Genomic DNA, 25,667 nt, shown 5'->3' on the forward strand with positions numbered 1-25,667 from the left:
AAAAAAAAAAAGAGAGAGAGAGAAGGCAAGGTGAGTGAAGGTGTTTTGCATAACCTCACAACATGCAGCTCAAATGTGTAGCAAAGCTGATTCAAAACACCGGGTTCAATATTGTAATAATAGCTTAATAACTGGATGAACGCATCAAAAAAAGCTTTGTATTCACTCTTAATCAAGAAACACTAAAGGTCAAAGGTTTTCTATCGTTTTGTTTTTTTAGCCTAGAATTAGCAGACAAAAACGCGGGTACGAGTTTCTAGCGTCATCGAGCATACAAAGACGTACGGCGTCCGATATATCGTGCAATCGAACGCGCGGTGCTTTCCAACGTATATTTTTCGTCACCTGCTGGTGAAAAAGGAACATAAAAGGTTCTATTTCAATGCAAGTTTAGGTTTAACCAGGTGATTTATTCAGGGTGTTGTCATCTTGGGTTTGAAAGGGAAACTGTAACCACATCTCATCTTTTCCTTCCATGTGTCTTCATGCAAATTCTGCTTCGCTTTCAGGTGGTCAAGGCTGTTCCTTCGTTTCTGGTCGAGTGCCTCAGATTTACGTTTCAAAGTAGCTGCGCTAGTAGATTGTATACTTTGTATGATAGGTTTCTTTGGGGATTTTCTGCCTTGTGTGTATGTATGCATGCATGTGTATATATATAAAAAAAAAAAAGCATTCAGAGTTTAATAAGGACAGGAGATCAACGCACAGCATCATGAGAACTACATTTCTATATTAATTTTATTTGTTTACAAAATAAATTACTACCATCTAAAAAAAAAGAATAAATAAAAACATTAATATATTTTACATTTATTGAAGTATTCAATGTCAGGGCTTCGTAAGAATAGGAACACTCAGAGATGAACGTACAAGTGGGGAAGAGAGAGAAGAAAAAGGTGTCCAAAGAAGTGTACAACAGCGCCTCCTTGTGTACAAGCCTCACACACAAGCACCAAGTCAGAGTATCACATCCTCTTTATTGTCAAATGAGCCAAAACTACAACAAACATCAAAATCCTTTAAATGTTAAGACCCACTTCTGAAGAGGACTTCACACAAAGAAGTACTTAAAACAATATACAATTAATACATTCAAAACAAAAGAAAAGTGCCTTTGCATGTACTGACAAGGGGGGAGGGGGGGGAGTAGGAGGAGGAGTGGGCGGGAGTGAATCAAGTTAAACTGCACACGTATGTTAGCATAACATAATTGGCAGACTTGATGCAGCACTTGTATCTTTTAGTCCACAAGTAAATTACTAAACGATGAAGAACGTCTAACACGGATATTTTGAACATACTAGGGAGAAAATACCTGATAAAGAACACATTTAAAGAACCCATTTTTCTGTCAATGTCGCTAAGGGTAGACGCCGGTACGACGCCCGAAGCCGTCCGCGCAGGAAAGTCACGTCACGTATCGATTCGAATTCGCACGTCTGATCCGCAGCCAGCATTGAGGAGAAAGAACAGGCTTTTATTTATTCTTCCAATGAAATAAGCGCAAAAATGCAAGTGATTTTTCTGTAGCTATCCCTGCATTTAAAAATAACTCTCCGGCGGATTAAATCAGATCGGCCACGTTCATGGGCATCTCCTCGACGGTCGTGTTGTAAAACGTCTCGATATCTCGAAGGATCCGTTTATCCTCTTCGGTAACAAAGTTAATGGCGACACCCTTTCTGCCAAAACGACCTCCACGGCCAATTCTGGGAAGGAAAAAAATAAAACGTTTTTTTTTCTTCTTTTTTTTTTTATTATTATAAATGTTAGTTTCATTTTAAAAAGAGGCTGAAAACGCGACACTGCATCTTACCTATGGATGTAATTCTCTCGGTTTGTCGGAAGGTCATAGTTGATGACCAGGGAAACCTGTTGCACGTCAATACCGCGAGCCTGAAGCGGGGAAAACACAACAAACACGTAGAGCTTGTTAAGCTACAACGCATCCCTGCTGACTGACTCCTGCAGGAACCGGACGATCGGGACTCACCAACAAATCTGTAGTAATCAGCACTCTGCTAGATCCGGACCGGAATTCTCTCATGATGATGTCACGCTCTTTCTGATCCATGTCTCCGTGCTGCAGGAAGAAGAAAAAAAAGAAAAAAGAAAAAAAAGTGGGTTATTCGTAGGGTTGTTCCCCAAACCACCGTGCGACTCGCACGTCGAGCCGGCCGGTCAGAGGTATGATCAGTAAAGTGAAAGAATTTCTCCATTACAGTCAGTCCCGAAAGATGGTAAGGCATCATTTCATACCCCAACTATAAACAAGCAGGCGGGAAAATAAAACCGACACCAAAAATAGATCCGAGTTCTTACCAGCGCAGACACGGTGAAGTCTCTGGCGTGCATCTTCTCGGTCAGCCAGTCCACTTTTCTCCTCGTGTTCAAGAAAATGACGGCCTGGGTGATCGTCAGAGTCTCGTACAGATCGCACAGCGTGTCCAACTTCCATTCCTAGAAATGGAGCGAGTCGTTTAGCGCCGAACCGAACCGACAGTGAACGTTGTGATACAAAAGTGTAGCGCAGAATCTTGAGACACGGGACACAGGACATTAAAAAAGAGGTCCCTCCGGGTCTCGTTTCCGACGCTGCGGCTTTTTGCTCTGCCTTCTTTGAGACGTACCGTACCGGCATGACCGGCAAGACTGAACCGGAAAAGGCTCAGACCTGCTGATTTCGGCATGGCGCTTTATAAAGAAGGGGTTTGTACAGTAAATCTGAGAGAGAAGAGAGAGACACAGACAGCAAGAGCTCACCTCTCTTTCTACATTGATGTAGAACTGCTTAATACCCTCCAGGGTAAGTTCCTCTTTCTTCACCAGAATGCGCACAGGCTCGCGCATGAACTTCGTGGTCACGTCCAAGACCTCGGCCGGCATGGTGGCCGAAAGCAGCACCACCTAAAAAAACAAAATCAGACCCAGACACGATGCAGTTACGTCCGGTGCTTGTTTTAAGATTCTTACCCTCATGATCTGGGTCGTGTGGTGAAGGAAAGGAAACCGGTAATGATACTAAATTAGGAACAAGTCCATCAAGACGCCCCGATGCAGCTACGAATGTTTCAGCGTCTCTCTCTCTCACGCTGAAGCATTAAAATAAATGTCGCACTGAACTTTGAAACAAAGGTCACGGGACATTAAGAAAGAGGTCCGACCGTGTTTCATTTCCAGCACAGGGCGCATTAGTCTGCTTCCATGCTTTCACTCTGCTAGCATTATTACATAAACCAAGAGACTTGGAGTCTGTAATTTAAGCACAGTTCTTTTAGATGGAAGGAAGATTGGGATATGACCCAAAAACCCCCTTTACCTTTATTATTATTATTAATATTATTATTTCTGACACAAAAACCCAGACTCACTTGAATGTTTGTGCTCAGTTTCTGGAAAATTTCATAGATCTGATCCTTGAAACCACGACTCAGCATTTCATCTGCTTCGTCCAGGACAAACATCTTGATCCATTTAGGGGCTACGTTTAAAAAAAAAAAAGAGAAACAAAACATCAACCACGACAGCGACTGCACAAACCTGATTTATAACAAGTCACATCGTGCAAAAACCTGGACAGAGATATGATCAGTAAGTTTAAAAAGCATCTCCATGATGTGTCAGTCCCGAAAGATGGTATGCCATCATTTCATACTCGAATCCGATCAGCCGTCGGTTTTGTTTCGTTAAAAAGCCGTCGTGACGAGAACTTACAGAGAAACCTCCTGTTCAGCATGTCGAACACGCGCCCCGGAGTCCCCACGACGATGTGAGGAGCTTCCGCTTGGAGTTTCTGCATCTCGTTGCGCACGTTGGTGCCTCCGATACAGGCGTGGCACGATGCGCCCATGTAGTCACCCAAAGCCAAGATGACCTTCTGGATCTGTACAAGGGGGGAAATAAATAAATAAAAACATGACACTTAGGAGTAGAAATTCATCTCGGTGGTCAGACTTGTGGACACGTTACAGCTAAACGTCTTCACGCTGATAAACATCCGGTGACACAAAACATTAACTTAACTTCTTATAAAATCTTATTAAATAACCCAAAAAAAATTTAAAAAAATAAAATAAAAAAATTTCCACACCAGCAAGCGACATATTCTTTAAAACCTTTTAAAAAGCAAAAAAATAATTTTTTTTAAATTTTATTTTCTAACATTATTTAACTGTCAGATTCGGTCAAATTTATTTATTTATTCATTTATTTTTCACAGACAACATTCTTCTGTAACACGATAATTATACACAGTTACATTTCTGCTTGAAAAAAAAAATAAAAGATTTATAATAGTTTAAAATAACATTCGTCCGTCGAATTTTGCATTTTTAAAACTTTAGGCTCAAACGTCTAATAGAGAAAAGGTGCAATATGTTTACATACACATGAAAATCTGGCTTCCTGCTGAACATTACATTAAAATAAATAAACAAACAAACAAACAAATAAATAAATAAAAAAGACCCCACAGTTACATAGCAGGAAGAGCAAAATTGTACCTTTGATTGAGCCCCAAATATGCCGCCTTGGTCTGAGACACACTTAAGTTTATCATGACCTCAGGTACAGCATACCTGCTGAGCAAGCTCACGGGTCGGCGCCAGGACCAGAGCCTGGGTCTCTTTCTGCTCAATCTCCAACTGCTGCAGGATGGAGATGGCAAACGTGGCTGTTTTGCCAGTGCCTGACTGGGCTTGAGCAATGACATCATATCCTGAATAGGAATAAAAACAAATGACTCCATTTAGTCAGTTATTGGTTAACTATAAACTTTAGAATCTCCAATCCAGTTTCTTTTCTTTTTTTTAAACTAAGCACAATTACCTTTAATGCAAGGAATAATTGCTCGCTGCTGAATAGCCGACGGCTTCTCGAAGCCGTACGCGTAGATTCCTCGAAGGAGCGTCTCCTTCAGGTTCATGTCATCGAAGTTGTCCGTGATCTCGTTCCAGTTGCTCTGCAAGTCAAGACGTTCTTTATAGTCGGAAATGTCAACAAACCCGAACCTCCCCGAACAGGCTCGAACACAAGTGCAATCTCAGGGTTAGATTATGAGGATTCTCTAAGTCTAAATTTATTAAAGAGAAGAAGAAAAAAACTTCTGCACTCATCCCATCATTATTTAAGTGAGCTTTAATGTGGTTTATGTTTAAAATTCTATATAAAACTGTTCTGATGTGGATTATAGAGACACCCGTAGACCATTGTAGTCGGTCGTACGGTTGTACAGGCACTAACAGGCGTATATAACAAAATGGCTGCCTCTCGCGCACGTCCGCCAACTAACACCAAAGCAAACAGTGAACGCGGCGCAGCACCATGCTAGGCTCTTTCATTGTTGTTGCATAAACAAACTAATGCTGTTGGATTAAATACGGCACAGAAAACCGGAGAAAACTCAGGACTGGATCGGTTGGATTCCGTACGATTTCTAGGTCACCTTAAACATTTACGGCATTTAGCAGACACCCTTATCCAGTGACTTACATTTTATTTCAATTCATACAACTGAGCAATTGAGGGTTAAGGGCCTTGCTCAGGGGCCCATCAGTGGCCGCTTGATGGACCTGGGATTCAAACTCATGACCCTCCGTTCAGTAATCCAACGCCTTAACCACTAGGCTACCACATCGCCCAGTAACCAAACAGTAACCTTGGTGTAAGGACCAAGTCGCACGTTAACATCAAGTCTACCGTACAGACTCATTCGTTAGCTTCCGTAAATTTAAACAGGAGAAAACTTAAAATGAATCCTCATTCAGACCTAGTAGGTTAAAAGCAAGATATTGAGTGACAAGTGTCAAAAACATATATATATATAAATAATAATTACCTCAATGACACCATCAGGCTCCATACCTTCTGGCCCTGCATGGTCTCGATCTCTAGAGCTACATTTGGGGGGGAAAAAACGACAAGGTTAAGTTCAACTTTGAATACACAACACATGCAAAACAACCGAACGCCACGTGGGGAACAAACCCTGCTGCTGTGCTCCGTCTGGCTGAATCCCAAACGCCCCCCTGCGCCCTTCACTCGCGCACTATTTCTGCTGAGGGCCGCAAAAATGGCGCCTACACGCTAGTGCACTCATCGCCCCAATACGGATGCGTTTAGAAATCTCAGTGTCGTGAGGCCCAGAACGACAGATAATAAAACCTACAGCTTACTTCACACCGTATAACGCGGCTCGAACTCGAACTAGTGTTCGTTATGCAAATGGAGTTGAAATCCGAGCTCAACGTTACGTCTAACTTTCTACATTATCCGGTGCTAACAAAACTAGCATCCAGCTACAGGCCTCGCGATAAGCGCGCGTGACAACACCGTATACGCTTCATACACGAGCATCTAAAGTTTCTGCGACGGGATATAAACGTATTTACTAAAACACGACCGTAAAATATAGATTTTTAGATAAAGTCAAAAAACTACGCCAGCTGCTTAGCCCGAGAGAGTGAAGTCGCGTGTGAGCGGAATAGAGGTGGAATGTAGGCCAAGGCATGGCGCGTGCGGCCTCGTTAACAAACGCCAGAAAAACACACACGCGCACGCAGATTTTGACTCGCTACGTGTTGAAACGCACAGCAAAAGCGAAGAAATATGAATCGTCTCGTTAAACCGTCACACACCTGTGATAATCAGCAGAACCGCTAGACATGATCCGTTCACCACTTCGGCATCCACTTGGAAAGGAAGAGCGCGTGAATCTCAGGCGTGTTTTATTTAACCGGAACTACTTTATTCCGGAGCGCGCGCGCGGGCGCGCAACTGAGAATGAGTAAAAGAGGGGTGGGAAAAAAAACACCACGTAGATTTGTCTTAGGTTTCTGGATATTTGTGATGTTTCGTATTAACGGCGTTAATTACTGCCGAGAAAAGCTGTTTGATTCTTTGTTTATATATATAAAGAGACACAGTGTTCGCTGGTGTGTCTGAACTACAGGATGAAGCGCAGTGATATTGCCGCAGTGCGGAGCGGTGATGCGGCCGCTACGGGGTCTCCGATTTTAGCCGGATAAGAATCAGAATCAGGTTTATTGGCCAAGTGTGTTGATGTAGACACACGCATGGAATTTGGTTCAAGCTGTTTGTGACTCAAAAGTACAGACATAAATAACACTATACTATACATTTAGCTTGGACTATACAAGACAAGACAAAACAGACTATATAAGACAAAACAGACTATATAAGACAAGACAGAAAAGACTATACAAGACTAGACAGACTATACAAGACAAGACAGACTATACAAGACAAGACAGACTATATAAGACAAGACAGACTATATAAGACAAGACAGACTATATAAGACAAAATAGACTATACAAGACAAAACAGACTATACAAGACAAAAAAGACTATACAAGACATAAAAGACTATACAAGACAAAGACTTTATAAGACAAAACAGACTATACAAGACAAGACAAAACAGACTATATAAGGCAAAACAGACTATACAAGACAATACCGACTATACAAGACAAAACAGACTATATAAGACAAAACAGACTATACAAGACAAGACAAAACAGACTATACAAGACAAAAAAGACTATATAAGACAAAGACTATATAAGACAAAACAGACTATACAAGTCAAAAAAGACTATATAAGACAAAATAGACTATATAAGACAAAACAGACTATACAAGACAAAAAAGACTATATAAGACAAAACAGACTATATAAGACAAGACAAAGACTATATAAGACAAAACAGACTATACAAGTCAAAAAAGACTATATAAGACAAAATAGACTATATAAGACAAAACAGACTATACAAGACAAAACAGACTATATAAGACAAAACAGACTATATAAGACAAGACAGACTATATAAGACAAGACAGACTATATAAGACAAGACAGACTATAAGACAAAACAGACTATACAAGACAAAAAAGACTATACAAGACAAAATAGACTATACAAGACAAAGACTATATAAGACAAAACAGACTATATAAGGCAAAACAGACTATACAAGACAATACCGACTATACAAGACAAAACAGACTATACAAGACAAGACAAAACAGACTATACAAGACAAAACAGACTATACAAGACAAAAAAGACTATATAAGACAAAATAGACTATATAAGACAAAACAGACTATATAAGACAAGACAAAGACTATATAAGACAAAACAGACTATACAAGACAATACCGACTATACAAGACAAAACAGACTATATAAGACAAAACAGACTATACAAGACAAGACAAAACAGACTATATAAGGCAAAACAGACTATACAAGACAATACCGACTATACAAGACAAAACAGACTATATAAGACAAAACAGACTATACAAGACAAAACAGACTATACAAGACAAGACAAAACAGACTATACAAGACAAAACAGACTATACAAGACAAAAAAGACTATATAAGACAAAATAGACTATATAAGGCAAAACAGACTATACAAGACAATACCGACTATACAAGACAAAACAGACTATATAAGACAAAACAGACTATACAAGACAAAACAGACTATACAAGACAAGACAAAACAGACTATACAAGACAAAACAGACTATACAAGACAAAAAAGACTATATAAGACAAAATAGACTATATAAGACAAAACAGACTATATAAGACAAGACAAAGACTATATAAGACAAAACAGACTATACAAGTCAAAAAAGACTATATAAGACAAAATAGACTATATAAGACAAAACAGACTATACAAGACAAAACAGACTATATAAGACAAGACAGACTATATAAGACAAAACAGACTATACAAGACAATACCGACTATACAAGACAAAACAGACTATATAAGACAAAACAGACTATACAAGACAAAACAGACTATACAAGTCAAAAAAGACTATATAAGACAAAATAGACTATATAAGACAAGACAGACTATATAAGACAAAACAGACTATATAAGACAAAACAGACTATATAAGACAAAACAGACTATATAAGACAAAACAGACTATATAGGACAAGACAGACTATATAAGACAAAACAGACTATATAAGACAAAACAGACTATACAAGACAAGACAATATATGCTTTTTGTACAATATACAGCAGCAGTAGTGTGTAACATATACTGGATGATGTGATGACTGACAGTTCTGATAATGCAGTACTTATAGATATGAAGCAGGGAATATATTTATGGTGAATTGTTAATCAGGGTGATTGTCTGGGGAAAGAAACTGTTCCTGTGTCTGGCAGTTTGGGTAAACAAAGTTCTGTAGGGCCTGAGAGAAGGGAGAAGCTGAAAGAGGTTGTGTCCAGGGTGTAAAGGGTCAGTAGTCATTTTCAGTGTGTGAAGGGTCAGTAGTGATTTGGTCATACTGTACAAAAAAAAATGTACATTTTATTTATTTATTTATGTATTTATGTATTTATGTTTTTATTTGTTATTTCTTTCTTTATTTATTTAGTTTTACAATTTATTATCATTTTTCTTGCTAACAAATTGTGGAGCAATTTATTGATCTTGATTTAGTGGCTTGGGCATCTGTTCCGGATGCTTCCTGGACGCCTCCCTGGGGAGGTGTTCCGGGCATGTCCAACCAGGAGGAGGCCTAGGACATGCTGGAGAGACCTAGGACATGCTGGAGGGACTATGTCTCTCGGCTGGCCTGGGAACGCCTTGGTATTCCCCCGGAAGAGCTGGAGGAAGTGTCTGGGGAGAGGGAAGTCTGGGCATCCCTGCTTAGACTGCTTCCCCCACGACCCGGTCCCGGATAAGCGGCAGAAGATGGATGGATGGATGGATGGATGTCCAACAATAAAAGCAACCATTAAACATTTTTTTTACAAGTTTACTTATAGATTCACTTAAACATTTATCTATCTTTCGTTCTTTTTGTTTATAGGATTTACTTTATTATTAGTTGGAGATGACGTGTCCCTGTTTATGGGCTGTTACTATATTCAATTCAGTTTTATTTGTATAGGATTGTTTAACAGTCTGTTGTACCTATAATCATCTCTCCCAGAGAGAGAGAGAATGAATGAGAGAGAGGGAGAGAGAGACACAGCGAGAGAGAGAATGAGAGAGGGAGATACAGAGAGAATGAGAGAGGGAGAGAGAGAGAGAGAGAGAGAGAGAGAGAGAGAGAGAGAGAGAGAGTAAAGGAAGAAACCTTGAGAGGAACCAGACTCAAGGGGAACCCATCCTCATATGGGTGACACTAGATGGTGTGGTTACAAATATACAAGTATCACAGAGTCCAACTGGAGCCGGTAGATCTGTAGATGTCTCAGGGTTCTCACAGAGTCAGCCTTGTCTCAGTGGAGGTCCAAAAATTTCAACGCACGGAAGACGATCTTAGCATGGGTGTCTCAGCATGGGTAGAAAAAGAGAAGAGAAGAGCAGTGCATAGGGATTAACATATCTGCTGTTCATAAGAATGTGCAAGTCTAGTGTGATAGTGCACAATATTTATGGGATGTATTATGTGTACGCCTGACTAAAGAGATGAGTTTTCAATCTACATTTAAACTGTGAAAGTGTGTCTGAGCCCTGAACACTATCAGGAAGACTATTTCAAAGTTTGGGAGCTAAATAAGAGAACGCTCTACCGCCTTTAGTAGACTTAGATATTCTGGGGACTACCAGGAGTCCTGAAAATGAGAGAATGAGAGAGGGAGAGAGAGAGATAGAGACAGAGAGAGAATGGGAGAGAGAGAGAGAGAGAGAGAGAGAGCGAGAGAATGTATAAGAGAATGAGATAGACAGAGAGACAGAGAGAGACAGAGAGAGAGAGAGAGAGAGAGAGAGAGAGATAGATAGATAGATAGATAGATAGATAATAGTGACATTCTTATTCTGATTCTGATCATCTCTACCTGTGTGTTTATATGAGATGGGGGAGGAGGGAGGTGGAGTTATACTGCGCATGAGCGGAAGTAGATGACGGGACAGAGGGGAAAAGCGGAAGAGGGAGTCTGGAAATCACAAACATGGTAAATGAAAAAAAATAATAATAACAAACACATGGTTATTTGTTTGGTTTTCACGGGACACAAGCCTGGTCGGTGTCGAAACTCCGACAGAAATCTGATTCGCGTTACGCGATTGTTTGGAGCTGCCGGAGTGAGTGAGAGAGAGAGCGCTAGCTAAGCGGCTATAGCGGTCAATGCTCATGGGCCGTATCCTAAACGCACATCAAGTGCCCTAGGATTACACGAGCGTACTATTATTCATCCGCACGTGTAGTGCGGATGTGTAGGGAGCATCGTGTTGTTTGGTATACGGACACAGTTAGCGCGGTAGCTTCAATTAAAATGCGCAATTTAGACTGTTTGTTTATTTATTTTCAAATGATTTTCTATAACGTCATAAAGAAAACATCTATACAGACATAACAACGACTTGTCTGTGACTGATCACTGATTCTATTGTTGTTGTTTGTATTATAAAAGGCTAAGCTTACACATGACATGTAGCTGAACCAAACAGGCCCTGCATTATCGATACAAATACAACCGAGAGGTTAAAGGCAAACATCTGTCTATAGCACATTAGGCACGTTTTGATTAACTATTTCTGACGCGTTTAGTGACGCTAACGCAAATGAGGTCGATGGGGTTGTATTTTTGTATCCTTGTGATACATTAACAGTTGTGTGCCGCTCTGACGTCACAGGGGGACATAACCATGGGGGGTGGAGGAGGGGGGGGTGCATGGTTGGGAGGGGTGTTGGGATAGAAGAAATAACACCACTCTCTGTAAGGTCAACCAATCCCAGCAAAAGATGTGGGTTCATGACGTCGGTGCAAACGCAATGGACTCGAAGTCCCATGCGTGTGATGTGGAGAAAGTTGACGAACAAACGATTTTAATTTCACGTGCGTATCTTTCTGCTTTTTCCAACAGAACAAGCTGAAATCCTCGCAGAAGGATAAAGTTCGCCAGTTCATGATTTTCACGCAGTCCAACGAGAAAACAGCGCTGAATTGTTTGGCTCAGAATGACTGGAAACTAGAGGTGGCAACAGACAACTTCTTCCAGAATCCTGAAGTTTACATCCCGAATCTGAAAGGACTGTTCGAAAAGAAAAAGCTAGAGCTGCTCTACACTCGCTACAGAGGTAAACAAATAACTCAAGGAAACTCATTATGTATGAGTTGCCAGATCGTCGTACCTACTCGTTCCAAAACGGCTTGTTGCCGTAGAAACTGCGCTTTTATGAGTTGTCACATTTTTTCTTTTTCTTTTCCTTTACCGACTTTAACAGATCCTCATGACGACAACAAGATCGGGATCGATGGCATTCAGCAGTTCTGTGACGATCTAAATCTGGACCCAGCCAGTATAAGCGTTCTCTTAATAGCGTGGAAGTTTCGTGCCGCCACACAGTGCGAGTTCTCCAAGCAAGAATTCATGGATGGGATGACTGAACAAGGGTAAGTTATAAGTATTAGTAGTATAGTGAGTGTCTGTGCGTGAGATTTTCCTACAACAACAGCAGGAATTACATAACATGCAAAGTCTTGGTAGAAAACATTATGTAAATAAGGATCTTGTTGGTTGTCTGTAACATGCTTTTGGCTGTTAAAATGATTCTGAACCTTTTCGTTTCAATTAAATCTTCTTCTTCCTTTTCTAGATGTGACAGCATAGAGAAGCTTAAAGCTCAGTTGCCAAAAATGGAACAGGAGTTAAAAGATCAAGGCAAATTTAAAGACTTCTATCAGTTTACGTTCAACTTTGCAAAGAATCCCGGACAGAAAGGCTTGGGTACGGGTCACTCTTCTCTTCTGTGGATTTGTTGTGCTTTTTTTGTTTTATTTTTTATTATTATTTATTTATTTTTTCCCTCCACTGATAAATTATTCTCTCGTTATTTAAAATCTAGATTTAGAAATGGCGATTGCTTACTGGAATTTAGTATTGGCAGGACGTTTCAAATTCCTCGACCTGTGGAACAAATTTTTAGTGGTAAGTCTGTAATAATAAAAATCACCTCCTCACACCAATGTACTGAGAGATTTATAGGCCATGCCTCCTTCACAGAGACTGACCATTTATAGGCCACGCCTCCTTTAATGAGAATAGAAACCTAAGGCCACGCCTCTTTCAATGTGATGGACACATTTATAGGCCACGCCTACTTCAATGTGATGGACACATTTACAGGCCACGCCTCCTTTAATGAGAATAGAAACCTAAGGCCACGCCTCCTTCCATGTGAATGGAACCCTAAAGTCATGCCTCCTTTAATGAGATTGGAAACCTAAGGCCACGCCTACTTCAATGCGATGGACACATTTATAGGCCATGCCTCCTTTAATGAGATTGGAAACCTAAGGCCACGCCTACTTCAATGCGATGGACACATTTATAGGCCATGCCTCCTTTAATGAGAATGGAAACCTAAGGCCACACCTCCTTCAATGTGATGGACACATTTATAGGCAACGCCTCTTTCAATGTGACGGACACATTTATAGGCCACGCCTCCTTCAATTTGACTTAACAGATTTATATTCCACACCACCTTTAATGTGAATACACATTTACAGGCCCTAACTCTCTCATCCCTCACTGAGTCTGACAGACTTATAAGCCACGCCTCCTATGTGACTTACAGATATAGAGGCCCTGCCTTCTTTTATTTGACTGACAGGCACAGAGGCCACACCTCCTTCATTAGCTGAAATATTTCAACGTTTATTCCTCTAAACATTTCTGAATTTTTATTTATTTTTTTAATGACTTTCCTCCCGCAGGAGCACCATAAGAGATCCATTCCCAGAGACACCTGGAACCTCTTATTAGACTTCAGCACCATGATCACAGACGACATGTCCAACTATGACGAGGAAGGTTCGCGGCCACACACCATTTCACCTTATTTATTTACGAGAACGTTAGAAATTCACCTCAACGCCACTCACTCCACATTCACACTAGCAGCACTCGGCAGGGCTCGTCTTCTCTGCCCCTTTGTTTTAGTGAGAGATACATGAAATGATTTGAAATAGTCTCTTCTCAATTCTGCAAAAGCAAATTCAGGTTTGATGCAATAAATAAAGTGACGAATCTACACGACTGGCCGGAACGAGTCCTTTCTCAGGCCAAACATAGACATCTCGCTGTTTGTGTCGCTATTTCTACATTACATCCTTATTAGGTAATAACATCATCACAGACTTCGAGAGATGTTAAAGCTGCCCTGCCACACGTATTTCATTACTTTTGTGGTAATGTCTGAAGTTTACCATGGACTCTGTAACATGTTTTTGTGGAAATAATGCCTTGGTTACCTTGTTTCAAGCCATTCTATTGTGGTATAGAAAGCCTGCAGGAAGACTCAGCTCGATTTGCGCCAGTTCTCATGAATATTCAAATGAGCTATGCTGCTTGGCTCCAATTGGCTAACCGCTAGGATATGAGAGCATGACTATTCATTCACCCACACAATAAGTAGCCTTGGCTAGAGGAACTTTGTTTACAATCACCTTGAATTGCGGCAGAACGGCTTCTTCACAAGCCTGTTGACGTTCAGCCGTCCTTGCTGTATAGGAAACTCACTGAGCTACACGAAATCTGGGGGCGCGGTCTCAAGTGGGAGAGCTCATGAATAGTAATGAGCTCAATCATTACGACGTCACACTGAGCAGCTTTTCCAACTGACCTGATTTCTCCCCTTATTTCTTTTAAGTGGCTAGAACTGATCGGGGAGGTAACAGACACATACGGACCTAACACATATCAAAAAATACAAGTAAAAACGGTTTTGTGTGGAAGCGCACCTTTAAGCCACAGCGGGTACAGATGCCTTTAATGAACGTCTTGCATCACTGCTTATTATAACCAGAAGCCTGTCTTTCTTTTACGTCTCTTCTTTCAGGAGCGTGGCCAGTCCTTATCGACGATTTCGTCGAGTTTGCCCGGCCGTACGTCGGGACCAAAAGCACGGCGGTCTGAGGGACTCTGAAGGTTGTCCCAACCTCACGCACTCCTCCACCTCATGGTGGACCCGAACTGAGATCTTCATTGCCTTTTTCGACCCTCAGGATTCAGACGCTTGTGTACAGCAAAGACATTTCAGAGACGCGTCTCCTCTTCGTCATCTAGAGGTGGTTTTGGGTTTTTGTTTTTCCTTCCCCTTTCTCAATTTTTCAATTTGGATACGTGTGCCACTTCTGTGTCAACTGAATCTGGATCCACCTCTGGGACCTCATGATGCTTTTTTTGTTTTTTTTTTCTTTCTTCTCCTCTTTTTAACCTTCACCTGGACAGGACCGAATCACCACAGACATGATATCTTCGTTCCTAAGCCAGGGCTGGTTGTTTGGGGAACCTCAAGCTTCATCAGTTATTAAATCTTAATTTTAACAATCCACATCGGTTCCTGCTTTTTTTTTTTCTCTTCAGTGTGTTTTTTTTTTTTTGTTGTTGTTTTTGTTTTTTAAACAGTGAAGTTTTGATTGTACCTTTTTTTTTAGGGGACAAAACACAAGGATCATCACACCCTGTTTTGTTAGTTTTTATTGTGACTTACTGTATGTTTAAAGAAAAAAAAAGAAACAATGATTTTACCTCGTTTGTTTGGTTTTGATTAAAATAATAAGTATATTTGGTATGTTCTGTCATTCTAATGTATTAGAGTGACTGCTTTACTTTACATCGACAAATTAAACAGTAATTTATTGTAGGATACGTTTTTTAATAATAATAATAATAATAATAATAATAATAATAAAAAAACTTAATTCAAACTTTAAGGTGGGGTCTCCGTTGTTTGAGAGTCGGGCCGACAAAACAAAAACAAAACGTGTAGCCAATGAGCAGAAAGGGGCGTGTCTTGTCAATATGGGCGGAGAGAGTGTTCAGTGCGCATGTGTGACATTAGCAGAAAGCGGTTTTAACATTGACATGGAGGATAAAAACAAAGAAAGAAAGCGAAGAAAGACTTACGATAAGGTAAGAAGTAGGACGTGTTAATATAGGATCAGCTTTCCAGCGCTGGAGAGAACTGAAGGAGCAGGAAGTTGGTCACATATTCACAGATTGGAGTTTCCTGAGTCAATAACTCCTGAGTTAAACACTGTTACTACACAAATAACACCTCTTTTCTATCGTAGTAATGTAGAGACGCAGCTACAACCGTGTTTTGTGTAGTAACAGTGTTTAGCTCAGGAGTTATTGACTCGGGAAACTCCAATCTGTGAATATGTGACCAACTTTACTTAAGACGCCGAGGCGCTTTTTTCCTTCTCGATAGGTGAGTAACGTTGGTTTTGTTTTGTTACACAGAACTAATATATGCCTTTGTCCTTTACATGATTATGCTTGCGTGTCATTTTTGTTTGTTTGTTTATCTGCAATCGTTTTGTTCTTCCCTTCAGCTATGATAAAGACACATTTCTTTAGATTAGTTGCCTGGGTTACGTATGTATGTGTGGGCGGAGCTATCAGTACAGGGGTGGGGCCCATTTGGGTTAGGGGCGTGTTTGTTTTGGTGATTTAAAATGTCAACATTGGCTTTCAAACAACGGAGACCGGACCTTTAAATGAGGGGATGTAATGAATCAGCTGATATATCGGTAGAAAGTTCAGGAACAAAAGCACAGCGGTTCAAATAAATTGCCACAATGTTCGTAGCTGTTATACACGATATGGTCTAAAGTTTGTGCACCCCTGACCAAACGTGACTTAACGCGGAAAACTAGGGAATAAAAAAAGCAAAATCGCTTCAAGAAGTTTATTTAGAAAATGTTCATGAATTAAATCCATACCGAGAAAATCTGTGGAGGTTTTGTTTTAAGCTAAACTGGACACATTATTGACACATGATGGGTGTCTAGTGCATTTATAATGACTGTACTGTGGCTTTAAGGGGACTTTAACTTGCTGTATTGTGGCGTTTATGGGATTTGTAGTCTTTTATAAAGACTGATTGAACTACAATTAGGAATTAAATGCATATATACGCCAAATAAAAGCAATTTTGCCAGACAGTTAGTGAGTATGGAGTCAGGGCAGTGTTTGGATTGTGAGCAAACGTTAAAATTGACCTTTATGACTAATTTATTAGTGATTTTTTTACAATTGAATTCTACTTCCGCTTTTCGTGGCTTTAAGGTTTTGGCGCTCTCTATTGCCTGAAGAAGGCACGTGCTTGAAAGCATCCCTGTTGTTAGGCAACACAAACCACAACACAACACAGCCTCAAGGTTCAAGTTATAAATGAACTAAGCTGCTCAGTTTCTTCTAAAGTAAAAATTTCTGCTAAAAAAAAATGGCTTTCTCTGAGGTTTTGACTCAAATTGGCTGGGACAGAAAATTTGACATTCCTGTGTCAAACACAGGGAATACAAAATTGGAGGATGAGGTAAGGAAATACATATAAAGACAGATAGGGTAGACTATTAAAGCAGTAAAGTAAAGCATTTTACAACGTTATTTACCCATTATCAGTTATAATGACTAGTCAAGGGTTCTGCGTATACGCCGTAATATAATGCACTCTCTGTATAATAAGCTTTAATTAGAATAGTTTAATCCTGAAATATCTTTCCGACATATCACAATGCACAAGAAACTTAGAAACGTGTATATAAAAAAATCTCCTACCGACAGATCCAGAGAAAGCAGAAAGACGTATTAAATCTAGAAAACAAAGTGAGCCAGTACGTGGAGTGGATGGGTGCCGTGACCGAACATCTGAGAAACGTCCAGCAAGAGCGCACTCACACTCAGGTGAAAAAAAGATCAAACTTTTTTGCCTAGCGTTTGACCAAAGAAGCGGTTTATTTTCTAAAAAGCTAAGGGTGTAGATTTGTGATCGATTGATACGTGGCGTGTCTGTGTGTAGGCTCTGTGCAGGGCTGTAGAGAAGCAGAAGGAGTCTGAGATGCACTTCAGGGCCTTGGCGGACAGAGAGGGAGGACGACAGCTTCAGGAGATTTCCAAGCTCCGGAACGAGCTCACATCGCTGCGAAAGAAGAAGAACCCGCGGGAGGTTATAGATTTTCTGCTCTTGTTGTGGTGAACAGGGTTTATCTAACTTGCTAGGTTAAATTGTGAGATTTAAGAGACATGGAGTGCATAAAGTCTCACTTTCGCATAACGTACAATTCCATAAGGATGGAAATCTGAAATTATTTCTTCACTGCTTCAGAACTACATCTTCAAAGCCACAGAGAAGATAGAGGAGTTCAAGAGTCAGCTGAAATGGGACCAGCAGACTTTGGGCGCCTGGCTGGAGGAATCGGCTCGCAAAGACGAGGACATTATGGCCATCGTCAAGTACGCGCAGCAAGACGAGAGCAGGATTCGCGTGAGTCTGATATCTTCTTTTTAATCGTAGAAACTTTACACTGGTGCATATACTGTACTAGTACAGTGAGTGATTCTGAAGAGCTGATAATGTTTGCTAGACTTTAGACAAGATATGTGTGCATACCTTTACAAGTTTACAAGATGTTCTTTTGCGCCACTGATAAAGCATCTTCGGCATTGTGTGTGTGTGTGTGTGTGTGTGTGACAGACACAGATAGTCTCTCCAAGATAATATGACTCAGAACCACTCAACCACAGAATTGACCTTTTTCCTTAAAAAAAGCCAGCTGGATTGTGCGGTCTGTTTTATACATATTGACCTATTTATTTTCTACCAAACACTCGACATGTTCTTGCACTGTATGTGCCATACAGAAGCTGACTCTGAGCATGGAGAAGCTGAATCTGGAGTCAAATCAGAAGAGAAAAGCTTTGGAGAACGAGTTCACCGAGACCATCATGACACAGGTCTGTTGGATCGTGTTAGCGTCCGTTACGTTACTCTACAAACAAAATCATCTTCAGGTTCAAGTCCATTACATTCACAAGGTAAAATTTGTGCTTGTGTGCGTGTGTGTGTGTGTGTGTGTGTGTGTGTGTGTCAAGCACAGGTGGCTATGGATAAGACGGTCGAGATGGTGCAGAAGTCCCACGTAGAGACACAGGAGCTGATCAGCCACTGGGAGAACTCCATCGAACAGATGAGGCAGAAAGACCAGGATCTGCAGCAGTGTGCTCTGGTATACAGCTACGCTAATGTAGCAGCTGCACACATGTATGCTGGAAATAATGATAGGAAAGTTTTTATTTATTTTTATTTTTAGCTGCTGGCAGAGACGAACCAGATGATCTATGAACGTAAAGCATTGATAAAAGAGAAGCAGAACTTCCTAGCTAACGAGGTGGAGAACAACAAGGACTGCGAGAAGAAGATCGCCACGGTCGAACGCCAGGCCAACAGACTACGCCAACAGTTTCAGGACGAGGAAAGCAACTTTGTTCAACTGCAAGATGAGGCATGTTTTTTATAGATGCACCGACTACATGCTTATAACGAGAAGGGTCTTACTGTATATTAACGTGTTGCTGTTTCACAGCTGGTGAGCCTCAAGGGCTGTGTGGATCGCACCGCTACAGACGTGAAGGCTAAGAGATCCCACTTAGCGAGCATTAAGAAGGACATCAGTGATAAAACTGCAAAGTAAGTAATTCTGCCTCGTTGTTACAAAAAGATTTAGCGGCCCAGTAAAGCGGACAGAGGACGCTGAAGGGAGAATGCGTACAGTACACCAGTTAATTATAAAATACACTTCAGCTCTCTTAGCGTAAAACCTGCTAATACTCGAAGCTCTACGGCTCACTCTGTATTCCTTGCAGATTAGAGGATATGCAGCTGTATAACGTCGCTCTAGAAGCGAAGATGCAGGCTGTGACCGAGGAAGCGCTTAGCGTGGAGGAGAGAGCCGCTCAGATGGAGCAGCTGCACAGAGACCATGAGAAAAACCTTAAAGTGAGCACTCCACCAATCCTCTTCAAGCGTTCAAACACACTCTGGTATAAAATGGTACGATCTATCTTGTCTATTTTTTTCCCCTCGCCTTATACAGGAAATTGACACTCAGCTCCAGCGGGAACACAAGCTCCTCTTCCAGAAAAAACAGGAGCTAGAGATGCTGCGAGCCAAGGAGAAGAACGTCGTAGCAGATATCTCAGGCAGTCGTGTAGCTCTGTCCAGCCTGGACAGCCGCCTCAGTAAACTGGACCAAAAGGCTCTCAAGCAACAGGATTACATCAACAATCAGGCAAGGAATCTAAAAAGTAGTCCTGCAATCTCCTCATGGTCCCAGATGTTGTCCTCAGGTGCCTCTAAATGAAAGCTCACGCTGCATTTTTCTTTACTAGGAGTTCCAGGTTCAGTTTCTGGATGGGAAAATTGCCCATCTGAGCGGCAACTTGAACAAGGAGGAGAAACAGGTTCTGGAAAAGCAGGTTTCTGAGCTGAGTGCAACACTGGGGGAAAAGAAAAAGGCAGCTGCTTTGCTTGCAGCACAGCTCAAGAAGCTTCAGGTGAAGATAAAGTGGTAACAAGCAGGACCGGGGGTGGGGGGGTTGGGGGGGTGGAGAGAGTAAGTGCGACGCATATTGACCTTGCATACTGTACGTGTTTTCAGAATGATATCCGCTGCGTGAGGAAAGAGAACGAGAAGACGGGAGCAGAAATGAGAGACCTGACCACAAAGATTGACGAACTGAACCTCGTTGATGACACCTTGAACAAAGACATGAAGAGAATTCATCTCAAGAAAAAGGTCCTCACTTACAACAACATTCCTTTGGGCCAAATTACAACAGTCTTTTCTGACTGGTAGCTAAGTTGTAAGTGACCACAGGAAACCGACATCAGAATCAGCACTGGTTAAAGTAGTAAATGACCTTCTTCCTGTTTTTTTACTTTAGACGGTCACATTTTGTTGAGACAGAAAAGTTTGTATAGATCGTATTTAATAGACTCTGTGCTGGTTTACAAGGACCACATCACATGCAGTCTGCTTGACACTCTTCCTCCATTAGGACAGCATTGTGGAGAACAATATCCTGCAGCTGGAGGTAAAGCACCTCAGGAACCTGCTATATGACAAGGCGGACGGCGTCCTTTCTCTGGAGAAGAGGAAGCTGCGTCTGCAGACAGCCATGAAGGAACGACAGGAGGAGATCAGTGTGCATTGGGAAATTCACAGCAAGCAGCTCAAGATCACCGAGCAGGACATGCAGGAGATCAGGTGGGACATGATCAGGAAGACAACATTGGTGTTTGCATTATAGCTATAGAGGTAACAAGTGAGTCTTCTAACTGCATGTTTGTGTGGTTCAGAACATGGTAAGAGTTAGTCAGTGTACAATAAAAGGAATAAAGACAGCCATCTTTTTTTTTTTTTACTTGGTGCTACTGTCCCACGTTCCACGTCCCATGACTCACTGCTTAGCGCCTCGTTGCAGGGCCCAGTTGTACGAACGACTGTCCAAAGTTGACAAGATGAAGAAAAAATATGAGATCGTCACCATTTTCATGGCCGCACCAGAGGGTGAGGAAGACAAATCGCAGGCCTATTACATTATTAAGGTAGCAAAATTTTCATTTTCAGATGGTAATAATTTAATTCCGTAGCATAGCTCTGATTGCCGATCTGTCTCGAAGGCGGCTCAAAAGAAAGAGGAGCTTCTTTACAAAGTCGACGATTTGGACGGCAAGATCCGCAAGGCAGAGAAAGAGAACAAGGCATTGGAAAACACCGTGCACCTGTTCAGTAACCATGACGGCACCTATCGTAAATCCTTCAACAGGGTCACAGAATCCAGTACGTGCATTCCACTTCCTGTATTCCTATATTACTTGTTGATAGTTGTGTACGGTAACTGCAGGTATCAATCATTCACTAAACCAGATCCAGGAAGTGAAGTTCGACTATTAAAACCATTAACCGTTGTGTTTTCACTTTGTAGGTCCTGAGTATCAAGAGAAATTGAAGTTAGAGGAACAGAAAAGGGAATCGGACGAGAAAGTCAAGTTCATGAGACGCCAAATCAGAGAGCTGCAGGAAAACATTGAGGTGCGTCTGATACACTGGTATTTTTAAAAGCTTTTTTTTTTAATGTACGGCCTTGCAGGGAAATGTATTTCTTTAAAGACTAATCACAGTGGCTTAGTGGTTAGCATGTTCGCCTCACACCTCCAGGGTTGGGGGTTCGATTCCCGCCTCCACCTTGTGTGTGTGGAGTTTGCATGTTCTCCCTGTGCCTCGGGGGTTTCCTCCGGGTAATCCGGTTTCCTCCCCCGGTCCAAAGACATGCATGGTAGGTTGATTGGCATCTCTGGAAAATTGTCCGTAGTGTGTGAGTGCGTGAGTGAATGAGAGTGTGTGTGTGTGTGCCCTGTGATGGGTTGGCACTCCATCCAGGGTGTATCCTGCCTTGATGCCCGATGACGCATGAGATAGGCACAGGCTCCCCGTGACCCGAGGTAGTTCGGATAAGCGGTAGAAAATGAATGAGTGAATGTATGAATGAATGAAACCAGCCTTTCATTATATTCTATTCATTAATCAGGAGTGACGATGAAAAATATGGTTATGACTGTAAGGAATGTAAGCTGTCGAGGAGCAGATTTTTGTTAATATTTAAAAGATGCTTATCTCTGGTTTGATCCTTCACGGTCTGATTGACTGATATTTCTGGTTATATGATTAAGCTTGAGGTAACCTGCATATAATGGCTCACATGATAACGCACGTTTCACCAAACATATACATGCCGAACATTCCACAAATCTGAGAAAGTCAAATGAAATCTCAAGAGACAAACATTTAGGATGAGGTTCTTGGGTTTGACGAGTCCAAGTTTGAACACAGTTTCACTCAGTGAAGCATGGTGGTGGTAACACCATGGTTTGAGCATTACCCTGGACCTCTGGGTTGCTATTTTGACTAATCACTTCTGATGTTTTAATTTAAAAAATAGATTTATATTCTGGGGGGCACGGTGGCTTAGTGGTTAGCACGTTCGCCTCACACCTCCAGGGTTGGGGGTTCGATTCCCGCCTCCACCTTGTGTGTGTGGAGTTTGCATGTTCTCCCCGTGCCTCGGGGGTTTCCTCCGAGTACTCCGGTTTCCTCCCCCGGTCCAAAGACATGCATGGTAGGTTGACTGGCATCTCTGGAAAATTGTCCGTAGTGTGTGATGATTGTGTGACTGAATGAGAGTGTGTGTGTGCCCTGTGATGGGTTGGCTCTCCGTCCAGGGTGTATCCTGCCTTGATGCCCGATGACGCCTGAGATAGGCACAGGCTCCCCGTGACCCGAGGTAGTTCGGATAAGCGGTAGAAGATGAATGAATGAGTGAGATTTATATTCTCATATCTCACAGCTAGTATATATTCCTGATTTTTTCAGAAATTTGTTTTCATGAAGCTGTTTGATTTGCATACTAGCAAATGGTTAACAAACAGGTATATTTAGTCTGAGATTTAATCTATTTCCTCATTGATGGAAATATTTATGCGATCTAATTTTAGGAATTTTTACATCCACTTCAGTATTATTACTGGGTTTTCTCTTCTATGATCCACACATCATGGTAATTATTTAACCTACAGGAATCATTAGGTTAGTTTTAGATCCGCATTCCACTGTTTTTTTTTTCTTCTTTCTTTCTTTTTTTCTTTGTCAGGTCACGAGCAGCTCAGTGAACAGCCTACAGCAAGAAGAATCTGCTCAGAGAAAAACAAACGCTGATCTCGAAATGCAAATTGTCTCATTGAAAAATGAGCTAATTTGTCAGCAGGAAAAACTGGACAGGGCCACCAAGCAGGTCAGGTGACTTGCATCTATGTAATTCAGTTTGATCTTGATAGAGTACCTTGTTTTTTTCTTTCTTTTTCTTTTATTCATTTTTTGCATATCTTACTTGGAATGCTGTTTATACATACATACATACATAACAGGATTCCACAACAGGGTGAAACTATTCTGTAGGAAAAAAAAAAAAAGTCTTGTTACAAATTAAGAGCGTCTTTTTCTATTTGGATTTTCTTTCTTCCTTAGAGACCAAATTGTTAAATGTTAAATTTGACATTATTTATTTACACTACAGTCCCCCAAGCTGACAAACGCGATCCGCTCTAGGAAAAAAACCACAGAGGAGACCTTTGAGGAACGTGACATCAAGTTGAAAGAACTGAAAGACTGCAAGAAGGTGAAGAATAAGATGCTTCTGGAAGTCATGGAGCAGCACCCGGACCTCCAGGCGACAGTACAGATGTACTACGTGCAGGTAAACAGCTGCACGGTGCTCAAATGGAGGGGCAATCGTGAACATGGAAATTGTGTGTAAGTGATATGTTTCCTGTCATAGGCCGGGCTCGCTCTTCCTTCTCCCTCATCAACCCCGTTAAGCAGGACCTCAAAGCTGAGCTCGGCACGTAGTTCTGCTTCTCTCAGGTAAACCGCTGCAGCAAACGAGCACTTCATATTCATCAGTCACTTTGTGTACGGTTTGTTACCTGAATGTATACTGGTGCTTTATCTCATAACTCTATAAGATGAATGCAATCCTTCAAACCTTCTCCTTGGTCAATCAGAGCATCAGTCGTATATTAATGTGTTTGTTGCTTCACATGGTAGACGTTTCAGATAAACAGCCATTATGGTGGTCAAAACAATTACAAACATCAGTATTTTGTATGCTTTTTGACCAGATCTTCCAGAGTCTCAGGGCCATCAGCAGGCAACAGCGCCAGAGGCTTGGCAGTTCAGTCGCCCTCCATAAAAACGGTTGAGTTAAGCCTAGGAATTTCCATGTCCCCTCCACTTTTAGCTCAGTCTCCGGACAGTGACAGCAGCAGGAGCAGTAACAGCAACAGGAGCGGTAGGAACATCAGGAGCAGCCGTCTGAAGAGTCCTTAATCGGTTCTTCTTCTTTCACTGTACAGTGTCACTTTTGAACCCTTTAGAAATGTCTATATTTCTGCATAAATATGACCTATGACCTAAAAACATATATTATACTTTGTAATTTTTTTATTCAGAAAAATTGTTCCAATATAATATTTCTGTGATTCTGTACAAATGGAGGAAATTTAAGACCATTGGTACGTTCCCAGAAGTGGCCAACCAACAAATCACTCCAAAAGCATTATGTAGGATATTACAGGGGAATTTCTAAGCAACTAAAGGCCTCTTTTACTTTGGCTTATGTTGATGTTCATGAGTCAGGTGAACCATCAGGTGAACCCTGAACCACCTCGGTGTGCAAGGCAGAGTCACAAGGAGAAAGCCACTACTCTCCAAAAAAAAAAACATTGCCCATGAAGTTTGCTAAAGATCATGTGGACAAGCCAGAGGACTATTGGAAAAATACTTTGTTGAGGAATGAAACCAAAATAAAACTCGGAATATATGTCCCATTACAAGAAACATAATGGTAGTAGTATCATGCTTTGGGCCTGTCTTGCTGCATCTGGGCTAGGACAGTTTGCCATCATTGATAGAACAATTAATTCAGAATTATGCCATTTTTCTCAATAATAAAATAAAGAAGTGTAATATTTTCGGCTCGTTTGTTCGATTGTATTCACCTCGTTTACTTTTAGGACTTGTTGTGCAATAAATAATTATATAATTGCTATATACGTTTCCTGCTGCACATCTTTCAGCAATGCTGAGAATTTAGGTTTCATTTTGTACACGAAAGTCTTTATCGGATTACATTTTGTTTTTATTCAAAAACACCTGCCGTATATTAGAATACTTTTATCGTAAGGAAATGTCCATAAAACACTAACAGCAGCGATAAACATTAGCT

At 41.2% G+C, this 25,667-nt stretch overlaps 3 protein-coding genes and 4 non-coding genes across 9 annotated transcripts; 2 read left to right on the top strand and 5 right to left on the bottom strand.

Moving 5' to 3' along the window:
* Positions 1-957: 957 nt before the first annotated feature.
* On the bottom strand, positions 958-6,737 carry eif4a2 (eukaryotic translation initiation factor 4A2). The gene is made up of 11 exons (XM_060873847.1): positions 6,636-6,737; positions 5,837-5,894; positions 4,828-4,960; positions 4,578-4,717; positions 3,715-3,883; positions 3,372-3,481; positions 2,764-2,907; positions 2,323-2,460; positions 1,994-2,083; positions 1,817-1,896; positions 958-1,709 (listed from the first exon to the last, which is right to left on the bottom strand). The coding sequence occupies exons 1-11, from the start codon at positions 6,662-6,664 to the stop codon at positions 1,565-1,567; spliced, it is 1,236 nt and encodes a 411-aa protein (XP_060729830.1). The 5' UTR covers positions 6,665-6,737; the 3' UTR covers positions 958-1,564.
* LOC132849331 (small nucleolar RNA SNORD2) lies at positions 2,188-2,259 on the bottom strand. The gene has a single exon (XR_009648874.1). It is a non-coding gene; the product is annotated as a small nucleolar RNA SNORD2 (small nucleolar RNA).
* LOC132849327 (small nucleolar RNA SNORA81) lies at positions 2,521-2,709 on the bottom strand. Its single transcript, XR_009648870.1, has one exon. It is a non-coding gene; the product is annotated as a small nucleolar RNA SNORA81 (small nucleolar RNA).
* On the bottom strand, positions 3,108-3,286 carry LOC132849326 (small nucleolar RNA SNORA81). Its single transcript, XR_009648869.1, has one exon. It is a non-coding gene; the product is annotated as a small nucleolar RNA SNORA81 (small nucleolar RNA).
* LOC132849332 (small nucleolar RNA SNORD2) lies at positions 3,583-3,655 on the bottom strand. Its single transcript, XR_009648875.1, has one exon. It is a non-coding gene; the product is annotated as a small nucleolar RNA SNORD2 (small nucleolar RNA).
* A 4,141-nt stretch (positions 6,738-10,878) lies between the features above and the next one.
* dcun1d1 (DCN1, defective in cullin neddylation 1, domain containing 1 (S. cerevisiae)) lies at positions 10,879-15,367 on the top strand. 2 transcript variants are annotated; one of them, XR_009648717.1, is made up of 8 exons: positions 10,879-10,981; positions 11,895-12,108; positions 12,256-12,424; positions 12,628-12,758; positions 12,877-12,959; positions 13,751-13,847; positions 14,875-15,103; positions 15,267-15,367. XR_009648717.1 is itself a non-coding variant. In XM_060873848.1 (7 exons), the coding sequence occupies exons 1-7, from the start codon at positions 10,979-10,981 to the stop codon at positions 14,949-14,951; spliced, it is 774 nt and encodes a 257-aa protein (XP_060729831.1). In that variant the 5' UTR covers positions 10,879-10,978; the 3' UTR covers positions 14,952-15,367. The 2 variants fall into 2 exon arrangements, 1 of the variants encoding a protein (XP_060729831.1); XM_060873848.1 differs by having other exon boundaries at positions 14,875-15,367.
* Positions 15,368-17,209: 1,842 nt separating this feature from the next.
* On the top strand, positions 17,210-25,490 carry ccdc39 (coiled-coil domain containing 39). 2 transcript variants are annotated; one of them, XM_060873849.1, is made up of 20 exons: positions 17,217-17,361; positions 17,610-17,729; positions 17,845-17,991; positions 18,151-18,309; positions 18,687-18,779; positions 18,923-19,051; positions 19,136-19,327; positions 19,409-19,512; positions 19,689-19,821; positions 19,919-20,113; positions 20,214-20,378; positions 20,483-20,620; positions 20,883-21,091; positions 21,309-21,432; positions 21,508-21,667; positions 21,813-21,919; positions 23,535-23,675; positions 23,958-24,137; positions 24,219-24,304; positions 24,562-25,490. In XM_060873849.1, exons 1-20 carry the CDS (start codon positions 17,269-17,271, stop codon positions 24,767-24,769), a joined length of 2,883 nt encoding a protein of 960 aa, XP_060729832.1. In that variant the 5' UTR covers positions 17,217-17,268; the 3' UTR covers positions 24,770-25,490. The 2 variants fall into 2 exon arrangements, with proteins under 2 accessions (XP_060729833.1, XP_060729832.1); XM_060873850.1 differs by lacking the exons at positions 24,219-24,304; positions 24,562-25,490 and having other exon boundaries at positions 17,210-17,361; positions 23,535-23,680; positions 23,958-24,118.
* Positions 25,491-25,667: the final 177 nt, after the last annotated feature.

The sequence above is a fragment of the Tachysurus vachellii genome, chromosome 7 (assembly GCF_030014155.1).
Source record: "Tachysurus vachellii isolate PV-2020 chromosome 7, HZAU_Pvac_v1, whole genome shotgun sequence".
Taxonomy (NCBI): domain Eukaryota; kingdom Metazoa; phylum Chordata; class Actinopteri; order Siluriformes; family Bagridae; genus Tachysurus; species Tachysurus vachellii.

Bases quoted from the DNA above. Each gene is read 5' to 3' on its own strand.
- dcun1d1 (XM_060873848.1), top strand. The intron at 12,425-12,627 runs GTAAGTTATAAG...TTCCTTTTCTAG, and splicing joins GATGGGATGACTGAACAAGG to ATGTGACAGCATAGAGAAGC. The intron at 12,960-13,750 runs GTAAGTCTGTAA...TTCCTCCCGCAG, and splicing joins TGTGGAACAAATTTTTAGTG to GAGCACCATAAGAGATCCAT.
- ccdc39 (XM_060873849.1), top strand. From the start codon at position 17,269: ATGGCTTTCTCTGAGGTTTTGACTCAAATTGGCTGGGACAGAAAATTT. The intron at 21,092-21,308 runs GTGGGACATGAT...GCCTCGTTGCAG, and splicing joins CAGGACATGCAGGAGATCAG to GGCCCAGTTGTACGAACGAC. The intron at 24,138-24,218 runs GTAAACAGCTGC...TTCCTGTCATAG, and splicing joins TACAGATGTACTACGTGCAG to GCCGGGCTCGCTCTTCCTTC.
- eif4a2 (XM_060873847.1), bottom strand. From the start codon at position 6,664: ATGTCTAGCGGTTCTGCTGATTATCACAG. The intron at 2,084-2,322 runs GTAAGAACTCGG...TTCTTCCTGCAG, and splicing joins ACTTCACCGTGTCTGCGCTG to CACGGAGACATGGATCAGAA. The intron at 1,897-1,993 runs GTGAGTCCCGAT...TCCCCGCTTCAG, and splicing joins TGATTACTACAGATTTGTTG to GCTCGCGGTATTGACGTGCA.